Here is a 10,351-nt window from a genome sequence, read left to right as displayed (position 1 = left end):
AAAAAAAAAAAAAAAAAAAAAAAAAAAAAAAAAAAAATGCTGGGGATGTAGCTCTGTGAAAGTCCTGGATTCCATCCTCAATACAGGAAAAAAAAAAAAAAGAGGAAGGAGAAAAGGAGGAAGATTTGCCAAGTCAGAGCGTAACCCTGCCAATATAGGCAGACAGCAGCCATGGAAATGGAAATGAGTGGGTGGGGCTATTTGCCAATAAAACTTTATTAACAAGGACAAGGAGAAGGCCCTGCTTTGCCTCCTCTTCTGCTGTGAAAACCTGTGCACCCAATCAGCAGACCACCAGGGGTTAAAATCCAGCACTGGGCTGAGACATCATGGCACACACCTTGTAGCCCCAGCACTCCGGAAACTGAGGCGGGAGGATCCCAAGTTAAAGCGAAACCTGGGCAACTTAGCAATTCAGGGAGATCCTGTCTCAGAAATAAAACAAAATTCTTAAAGGGCTGGAGATGCAGCTCAGTGAAAAAGCCTTGGGTTCCTTCTCCAGAGCCGAAGACAAAAAGCAATGCTGGCTGGCTCCACCCTTGTCCCACAGACCTTGGGAAGCTGCCTTTCCTAGGGAGAAAAGCCACCCCCTCCACTTCTGGGCCCAGGAGAGAGAAACACCCGCCTCTCCCCAGCCCAGAGCGGAGAACTTGACCTTGGGTTCCCGGCTTTGGGAGGGGAAGGAGTGCTGGCCTGGAGTCAGACCAGAAGCTGCCCAGGCACCGCATCCAGTGCAGGGAGGGAGAAACAAGGCGCAGCCCTGAGGCCCCGCTACTGGGGAGGCGGCCAGGGCTCTGGGGCTTCGGGCGGGGGCTGAGCCCTGTGTGTGTGAACAGCAGGGGCCCGATAGGTACCAGGGGACACCCATCCTGGAAGCCCTAAGTGAGGTGGGCTGCAGGAGGGGCCTGGACAGAGGACCTGCAAGGTCCCACCCGCCCCCCAGTGTGCAGATTGAACCCTGGGTTTTCCCCTTTGTTTTGGTACTGGGAGTGGAACCCAGGGTCTTCCCGTTGGAGCTCCATCCCCAGCCCTTTTTATTTTTTGTTTTGACACAGGCTCTCACTAAGTCACTAAATCACTCATTCTGGGCTCAAACTTGTGATCCTCCTGCCTCAGCCTCCCACAGGGCTGGGATGACAGGCATGCAGCACCCTGCCTGGCACCCCAGGGCCTTCCGATGGTGCCCCCGTCCTCACCTTCTCCGTGGGCTGTTGCAGGATGGGCAGGTTCTCCTCCAGCTTGTCCAGCCCTCTGTGGGCATACTCGCTGGCTGATGTGACTGCAGGAGGGAGAAGGGACAAATAAAAATCCAACTGTGGGGCCAGGTGCGGGGGCGCAGCACCACTGGGGAGGCTGAGGCGGGAGGATCCTGTGTGCTCAAGGCCAGCCTGGGCTACACAGTGAGATCCCGTCCCAACAGGACACACACAGCCAGAGCTATGTCTGGGATTGAGGGGTCTGGGACCGAGGGGTGTGGGGGACACGGCCAAGGGTGCAGCCGATGCCCCAGGACAGTCAGGAGGGGCCTCGTCACTCACGCTGAGGCTCCAGCCGGGACAGGATGGGCTGCGCCCCGCTGACCGCGGCGGCTGTGAGGGCCCTCACACCCTTCTCCGCCGCGTCGCACACGGTCCTGACGTGGGGGTGACTCTCCTTGGTGGACGCGTAGGCGGCTGACACCATGTCGCAGGTGGAGCTGATGAGCGGCATGCTGGTCACGCGGTCCACCACACTGGGCTGCAGGGGGTGGGGGAGGCCGCTGAAGCTCCTGCACCTGCAGGTCTGATGTGTTTCGGCACCGGCACTGGAACCAGAGCCATCCCACTGGGCTCCAGCATCCCCAGCGCTTTCTTATTTTGTATTTTGAGACGGGGTGCAGCTAAGTCACTGAGTTGCCCAGGCGAGACTTGAACTTGTGACCCTCCTGCCTCAGCCTCCCTGCGTGCTAGGATGACAGGAGTGCACCACCTTGATGTTCAGGTCTGCTTGTTTCTGGTGAGCGCCACAGCCCTGCCCTGGAACTCACCTGCTGTGACTGCACAAGCCAGGAATCTTGAGCTTCTGCCATGCAGCTCTGCTGGCCAGTTCCTAGGAGTGAGGACTTATCCCCAGCCTGTGCAGGCACAGGAACCCCTGTCACAGAGCTCAGGGTCTTCATGTGAGCACAGCCACTTCTGTCCTGTGCACCAAACCCAACTGACCATCTGAGTTTTAATTGTTATCTGCATTCCCCTAATACCTTTTCGAATGGTTTCTTGAGAAAGGGTCTCACTATGTAGCCCAGGCTGGCCTCAAACTCTTGGCAACCCTCCCGCCTCAGCCTCCCCAGCACTGGGATTACAGGTGTGCGCCACCACAGCCAGCTCCCTAAAATTGTACTTTTATTGAGATATAATTCTCATACTGTAGATTTCACCCTTTGGAGGCCTGTGTACTGGTGAAATATACTTACAAAGCTATGTGACCACTACAAATTCCAGAGCTCTCATTCTGTGTGTGTGTGACACTGGCGATGACGCTGAGGATCTGTGCACTGAGCTGCATCCTCAACCCTTTTCACTCTTTATTTTGAGGCAGGGTCACTCTCAGTTGTCCAGGGTAGGCTTAAACTTGCAGGCCTCCTACCTCAGCATTCCAGCGCTGAGGCCAGGACGGGCTTCTCCTTTTCCCCCTTGGCCAAGGTGGGGAGGGAACCCAAGACCCCACTGAGCTACACCTCTAAACACTTCTCAGCACCCTAAAGAGGTTGAAGCCCCTCCCCAGGGCCTAACGGCCATCTGCAGGCTGCGCCCCCGCTGCACCTCTAGCAGTGGGGTCCTCAGCGTGGTCATCTGCACCTGGCTTCTCCACGGGGCCCAGGTCCTGCAGGTTCATCCGCACCCAGCACCACCGTCCTCCTTCCTGTCCCTGTGGGTCTGATGACCCTGAGGCCTCCGGGGAGCGGGGCCCTGCCGTGCGTGTCTTCCTGTGTCTGGCTCAGCTCCCTGAGCAACACGACCTCAAGGGCCATCCACGCTGTAGCGGTGTCAGGATTTCCTTCCTTTTCCTGGCTCAGTAATACTTTACTACAGTCTGGTTTTAAAGTTTCATTGGGAGCCGGGGATTTAGCTCAGTGGTTCCACCGCCTGCCTCGCAAGCCCAAGGACCTGAAATCCATAAAGCTGAGAATATTTACTATAAGTCTGTTTATAGACAAACTTTGCTACTCCTAGATACAGAGCATAAATAATATTAGGTGGTAAGAGCTAAAAAGAGGCTAGGTACAATCATACACGCCTGTCAGCTCAGCACTCTAGGAGGCCGAGGCAGGAGGATCCCAAGTTTGAGCCTATCCTGGGCAACTTAGCAAAATAAAAAGGACTGGGGGATGGGGAGTTAGCTCAGTGGTGCTGCACCAGCCTCATAAGCACAAGGTCCTGAGTTCAATCCCCGGTACTGAAAAAAGAAAATAAAATAAAAAGGTGGGATATAGGTCCATGGTGCGCCCACACGGGCCCCTAGGTTCATCCAGGAGACTGAACTCTCACGTGCTTCGGCGTCACCTGGCTTAGTGGAGCCCTGAGAGGCACTCAGCGTTGTTCCAAGGTCACACGTAGGGAGAGTGAGGCCTGAAGAGGCCACAGAAATCCCCCAAAGTCACAAATTGAGCTGGTCCTGGACCCGAGCAGGGAGCCCAGGCCTTTACCTCCCCTCAGTGGGGTCTTCAGAGGCCATCGTGTATCGGGGGGCCTGCTCAGGTCCCAGGCACCACAAAACCCAAAGTAAGGGAATCACAAGTTTCCCATAGGATCCAGTGATGTCGTTCCTAGAACCAGCCCCAGAGACCGGAAAACTCTCACCCGGGCCTGAGTCATAACCCAACTGTCTTTCGGCAGGGAAGAGATTAAAGAACATAAAACACGTTTCACACTGTTGTCCTAGCACTTGGGAGGCCGAGGCAGGAGAATCACCCTGAGTTGAAGGCCAGCCTGGACTACGTAGTGAGACCCTGTCTCAAAAGAGAAAGAAAGAAAGAAAGAGAGAAAGAAAGAGGGGCCCGGGATTTAGCTCAGTGGTTCCGCCGACTGCTTTGTAAGTGCAAGGACCCGAGTTCGATACCTGGTGCCAAAAAAAGAAAGGAGAGAGGGAGGCACGGAGGAGGGGAGCGAAGCAGAGAAGGGTAAAGAGGCCTCTTGCCCCAATCCCTCTGCACCCGCACACAAGTCATAGGGTTGGGCAGCCCCAGGCCTTCCTCACCTGCTGTTCCGGTTCCTCAGGGGTCACCTGGCTGTCCGCACCAGCCTCTGTCCCTTGGGCATCCATGCTCTCAGCAGCAGGCACTGCGGGCAGAGGGAGCTCTCAGGACAGCCTGCCTGACCCCTCCCTCGGGGGAGTGGGGGACACTGGGTTCACAGTCGCCCTGGACCACCTCATCCCTTACAGCTGGGCCTCTGTCACTGGGGGACACCAGGGTCACCTGCGCGGGTGCTAAACAGCAGGTGTGACTCAGAAAGTCAGGTGGGGAAAACCAGTCTCAGCCAGTTTTTCCTTCCCGCACTGGGATTGGAACCCAGGGCCTTCAAAATGAGCCGCATCCCAGCCTTTTTATTTTTCAATCTGAGACGGGCTGGCTAAGTCACTAAGTAGCCCAGGCTGGACCAGAACTCATGATCCTCCTGCCTCAGCCTCCGGAGCAGCTGGGATGACAGGCCGTGCGCCATCTCACCAGACTCCTACTCCAAGAGTTCACCTTTGTCACCGCTAGTCCAGAGACGGAGATCTAGGCCAGAACCTCTGCAGAGGGCAATCTGATAACCCCTGCAGATTACAGCAGCCACCTTCCCCTTGCCCTGGAAACCTCCTTTCGGGGAGGACCTCACGCCAGCTCTGCCACGCGCTGGTGGCGAGTGCACCTGTGCCAACTATGCCGTGACCTTGGGGCCGACCCAGAGGCCTAGTAGAGGGAATTAAAGAACATAGAGCAGCCAATGATGAATGTAACTGTACTGTATACCTAAAATATATCAATAAACTCAATGAGAAAAAAGAAAAGAAAGCAGCAGGGCATGGAGGCGCATCCCTGTGATACCAGCACGCAGAAGGCTGAGTCAGGAGGATCGCGGAAAGCTCAAGGGCAGCCTAAACTACATAGGGGAGGCCCTGTCTCAAACAAACCACCAAATAAATAAATACAGTAACACACAGTAACACACGTCCCCCTAATCCCAGCAGGGCTCGACACTGAGCGGAACTGACATGGGTCAAGACTGTTAAGAGATAAAAGGTGCTGACCTGGGCAAAAGCTTTCGCTGGCTTTGCAGGGTGTTTATTTAATGAGACACAGGACACTGAGCGGTGGCCACCTTTCAGGAAGGAGGATTGGGTAGCTGGAGGTAGGGACGAGACAGAGGCTTCAGAGTTTAAAGCCAAATCAGTAACATTAGCTGTTCGGAAACAAGTAAGGACTCGGGGTGAAGCTCAGGGGTGTGTTTTGCCTACCATGCTCAAGACCCTTGGTTTAGATCCCCAGTGCTGCAAAGAAATAGAATCAAGCTTTAAAAAAAATTTAATTTTTTTGGGGGGGATACCAGGGATCGAACTCAGGACCTTGGGTTTACAAGGCAGATGGAGCCACCACTGAGCTAAAGCCCCGGCCCCAAGCTTTAAAAAAAATTAAGCCAGGCCAAAAGTAAAACATCAAGCCCAGTGTAGTGGTACATGCCTGTAATCCCAGCACTCAGGAGGCTGAGGCAGGAGGATCACAAGTTTTTTAGGTCAGCCTGAGCAATCTGAAGAGATACTGTCTCAGAGTAAAAAGTGAAAAGGTCTGGAGGCCTAGCTACAAGCACTGGGGGGTTAAATCCCCATTAGCACACACACAGTTTTTCAATCTGAGACGGGCTGGCTAAGTCACTAAGTAGCCCAGGCTGGACCAGAACTCATGATCCTCCTGCCTCAGCCTCCGGAGCAGCTGGGATGACAGGCCGTGCGCCATCTCACCAGACTCCTACTCCAAGAGTTCACCTTTGTCACCGCTAGTCCAGAGACGGAGATCTAGGCCAGAACCTCTGCAGAGGGCAATCTGATAACCCCTGCAGATTACAGCAGCCACCTTCCCCTTGCCCTGGAAACCTCCTTTCGGGGAGGACCTCACGCCAGCTCTGCCACGCGCTGGTGGCGAGTGCACCTGTGCCAACTATGCCGTGACCTTGGGGCCGACCCAGAGGCCTAGTAGAGGGAATTAAAGAACATAGAGCAGCCAATGATGAATGTAACTGTACTGTATACCTAAAATATATCAATAAACTCAATGAGAAAAAAGAAAAGAAAGCAGCAGGGCATGGAGGCGCATCCCTGTGATACCAGCACGCAGAAGGCTGAGTCAGGAGGATCGCGGAAAGCTCAAGGGCAGCCTAAACTACATAGGGGAGGCCCTGTCTCAAACAAACCACCAAATAAATAAATACAGTAACACACAGTAACACACGTCCCCCTAATCCCAGCAGGGCTCGACACTGAGCGGAACTGACATGGGTCAAGACTGTTAAGAGATAAAAGGTGCTGACCTGGGCAAAAGCTTTCGCTGGCTTTGCAGGGTGTTTATTTAATGAGACACAGGACACTGAGCGGTGGCCACCTTTCAGGAAGGAGGATTGGGTAGCTGGAGGTAGGGACGAGACAGAGGCTTCAGAGTTTAAAGCCAAATCAGTAACATTAGCTGTTCGGAAACAAGTAAGGACTCGGGGTGAAGCTCAGGGGTGTGTTTTGCCTACCATGCTCAAGACCCTTGGTTTAGATCCCCAGTGCTGCAAAGAAATAGAATCAAGCTTTAAAAAAAATTTAATTTTTTTGGGGGGGATACCAGGGATCGAACTCAGGACCTTGGGTTTACAAGGCAGATGGAGCCACCACTGAGCTAAAGCCCCGGCCCCAAGCTTTAAAAAAAATTAAGCCAGGCCAAAAGTAAAACATCAAGCCCAGTGTAGTGGTACATGCCTGTAATCCCAGCACTCAGGAGGCTGAGGCAGGAGGATCACAAGTTTTTTAGGTCAGCCTGAGCAATCTGAAGAGATACTGTCTCAGAGTAAAAAGTGAAAAGGTCTGGAGGCCTAGCTACAAGCACTGGGGGGTTAAATCCCCATTAGCACACACACAGAAAGGGGGCGGGCACAAAGGGGGCCAGGAATGAGCTACCAAGGCTACCAAGGCCCTGGGCTGGAAGGGAGGGGAGGACGCATCAGCCTGCCCATCTCTACCCCTAAAGCCGCACACACTGGGGTGCAGGCCAGACCAGCGCCTCAGCCCTGGCCTCCCCCGACGCCGGGTCCCACTCAGGACTCTGGCCACTCCCTCCTGCTCCTTTCGTCCATCACCCCCTACTGGAGCTGCTTCCGGGAGTGACCACTGGGGACGCGAGCACCCCTCAGTCCTCAGGGTTGGCGACCTGCACGAAGCTGGTGTCCAGAGCTGCTCTGGCGGGAGCTGACGCAACTTCCCCAAAACACCCGCCCCACACCCAAATCCGCTCTCTCCTCTACAAAAGCCTGCCATCCCAGCACTCTGGGAGGCTGAGGCAGGAGGGTGGATCGAAAGTTCCAGCCCCTCCTGGGCCACTCAGGGAGACCTTGTCTCAAAATATAAAATTAAAAATGGGTGCGCGCGTAGCTCGGTGAGAAGGCCCTGGATTCTAATCCTCGGCACAAAAAAGAAAAGAATGAAGACTTCGAAATTCCAAGAGTCCAAAGTCCTAGGCCCAGCGTCAGAGGAATCCTTCGCAATTTCCCGGCCACACCCACCCATGGGAAAGGCAGGATTTGCCCAGGAAAGACCCCCGAGGTGCCAGCCAGAGCTGGGGGCAGCTCCCGGGTGGCAAAGCCGTTCTGGGTGGGGGGGCCTTGGGAGGCCTAGGGTCCCGGAGAAAGGGAGGAGTCCCCAGGTCACCAATCTTGCTGTTGCAACCGCGTTTGCAAAAAGCAGCCCAGGCTTCCAGCGCACAGGGGATCGGGAAGGGGACAGGATGTGGCCCGCCCCCCTTGATACGAAGTAGCTCCTGGTCCCGGGCACGGCGACGACGGCGTGAGGTCTCAGTCTGTCCCAAAAGTTACATTTCTCCGCGGACCGGGAGCCCAGCGCTCTCCTTTCCTGAGGTTTCCCAGGACCCCGGGACCCCGCCCCCGGGTCACCTCGGGGGCCCTCGCTCCTCACCACGGTCCGCGATCTCCAGGGCCGGCGCGGAAAGTGGCCCGGACGGGGCGGGACGGGTCTTTAACCCCCCGGGAGGGCGGGGCCCGAGAGCGACGGGCCCGACAGCCAATCACGTCAGGGGGGCTGCCCGCCGCCGGCCCCGCCCTTCCCCTCTACCCAGGACCCAGGACGAGACCGTGGTTTAAATTAAGTAGGACTTCGATCCCTGGTTCTGGAGGGGACGGGACCTTGGACGACGCCGGACCCAGCAAAGGGGAGCCCCTTCCCCCCCTGGGGACTCTGAACTCAGTCATGGGTGGTGAGTGGGCGCAATCCGGGGCACTGTGTGGGTCGCCACGTCCCACCCAACAACAGGAACAAGGAATCCCATTGGTCAGCCCTCACTCAAAGCTTTCTGCCTGCACAACCCCAAATCCACCTCTTTTTCTTGTTTGTTTTGTTTTTGGGTGGTTTGTTTGTTTGTTTGTTTGTTTGAGACAGGGTCTCACTATGTAGGTCAGGCTGGCCCCAAACTCATTCTGTAGCCCAGACTGGCCTTGAACTCGCAGTAATCCTCCTGCCTCAGCCTCCTGAGTGCTGGGACTACAGGTGTGCGCCTCTATGCCCAGCCCAAATCCAGTCTCTTAATCCTTCCAAAACTGTGTTGTCCCTTTGTCCCGTTTTATAGTTGCTGAGGCCCAGAGATGGTCAGCCAAAGATGCTCTAGGGCCCAAGCCTCAGGCTCTGTGGCTCCTGGATCGACCTCTTCCTGAAGCTGCCAACCTTATTTCCCCCTCAAAAAAAATAATTATTCTTTGCCTTTTGGGTCTATAACCCAAGATCTGAGACTCAGATGGCTCTGGAAGCTGGGTAGGAGGGGATGGCACCACGCCCGGCTCTTGCCCTAGGGAAGACACTCACCTGGGAACTGTAGATCTACAGGAAGTCAGACTTCGTAAATGTTCTGTCTCTCGGAAAACTTTGGGGCCAAAGGAAATCTAGCTGGGGCTGTGTCCAGTCAGGGACCACCCAGCTGCCATTTCTGATAAATTGTATGGATGGGGAAATTTTTCAGAAGAGTAATAAATTATATGGATGGAGTGGGGCTTCCAAGGCCTCTAGAAAAAGCATGGGAAGACAGGGACATCAGAGACTGCATTTTCTCTGGTCAGGGTGACACAGCATTGTACCGCAGAAGTCCTGTGATGGCACAGTGGGAATGTTCTAGAATTCTCCAGCACCCAATCGAGTGGCATCTGTACTGTATTTCTATATAGGGTCTGCTAAATCGTTCTGTTGCCCAGATTGGGCTCAAGCTTGAAATCCTCCTGCCTCAGCCTCCTCCAGAGTGCTGGGATGACATGTCCTCTTCCTGCTCATTCATTTCACTGTATTTATTCCACTCTTGTGCTGGCTGTAGCGGGCATGGCCATGAACCCAACAAAAAGTCCAGCCCTGTGCTGCTGGCTGCCCAGTGGCAGAAACAGCCAATAAACCAGACAGGTGAAAGTTCTGTATTTGGAGGCATGGGGTGAACAAGCGCTATGAGGAAAGCCAAGAAAGAGTCAGAGGTGTGGGGGTGCAGCTTTACCAGGGTGCTCAGGGGAGGCCTTAGTGAGTGATATTTGGGTACAGAAGTGAGGGGGATACATGAGATGGAACCATGGAGAGAAACAGAAGAAAAGTCTTCTGGAGAGAGGGCACAGCTGTGCAAAGGTCCTGGGGCAGGGCAGAGCCTGGTGCAGTCCAGGAGCAGCAAGGCACCCCTGTGGCTGGAGCAGAGAGGGGAGGGGAGGCAGGACTGGTTTAGAGAGATGAAGGGATTTATCCGAGGTCACAGAGCTCAAAGGTCAAGGAGGTGGCCTTCAGCTCCCTAGTGGCTTAAGTGCCCAGATATCTCTGGTAGGGGATGGAACCCAATTGTGATATGGAAGATAAATTCCTATTTATTCTGCCCCCCACCTTTGGAGCAAAAAGGGACAGGAGTTGGTCCTTGGGTAGTGGAAAACATGGGAGAGAAGACAGAGGGTGCCGGGAGAGGGGGCGGGGAGCTGGGGGTAACAGGCTGGGTGTTCTCTCCGCACATGTGGGGGAAGCGGGGAGGGGCCTTATCAGCCGCTCAGGGATTTCCTGAACCTTCTCCGCCTGGGACACTCCCGCTGTTCCTACCCCCTTGTGCCTTCCCCAG

The 10,351-nt window shown here is 55.0% G+C and overlaps 1 protein-coding gene across 1 annotated transcript in view; it reads right to left on the bottom strand.

Annotated features, from left to right (window-relative positions):
• Window positions 1-8,257, bottom strand: part of Plin3 (perilipin 3) — a 22,476-nt gene extending 14,219 nt beyond the window's left edge. The window contains exons 1-4 of the mRNA XM_010635082.1: window positions 8,185-8,257; window positions 4,237-4,319; window positions 1,539-1,737; window positions 1,197-1,279 (exon numbers count right to left, since the gene is read on the bottom strand). Coding sequence (XP_010633384.1) covers window positions 1,197-1,279; window positions 1,539-1,737; window positions 4,237-4,302 — 348 coding nt within the window. The 5' untranslated portion in view covers window positions 4,303-4,319; window positions 8,185-8,257. The remainder of the gene's footprint in view (window positions 1-1,196; window positions 1,280-1,538; window positions 1,738-4,236; window positions 4,320-8,184) is intronic.
• Window positions 8,258-10,351: the final 2,094 nt, after the last annotated feature.

This window comes from Fukomys damarensis, unplaced genomic scaffold (assembly GCF_012274545.1).
Source record: "Fukomys damarensis isolate Sample0158 unplaced genomic scaffold, DMR_v1.0_HiC HiC_scaffold_37, whole genome shotgun sequence".
Lineage (NCBI taxonomy): Eukaryota > Metazoa > Chordata > Mammalia > Rodentia > Bathyergidae > Fukomys > Fukomys damarensis.
Note: the sequence above shows the minus strand (reverse complement) of the source record. Positions and strands in the feature narration are given on the sequence as shown.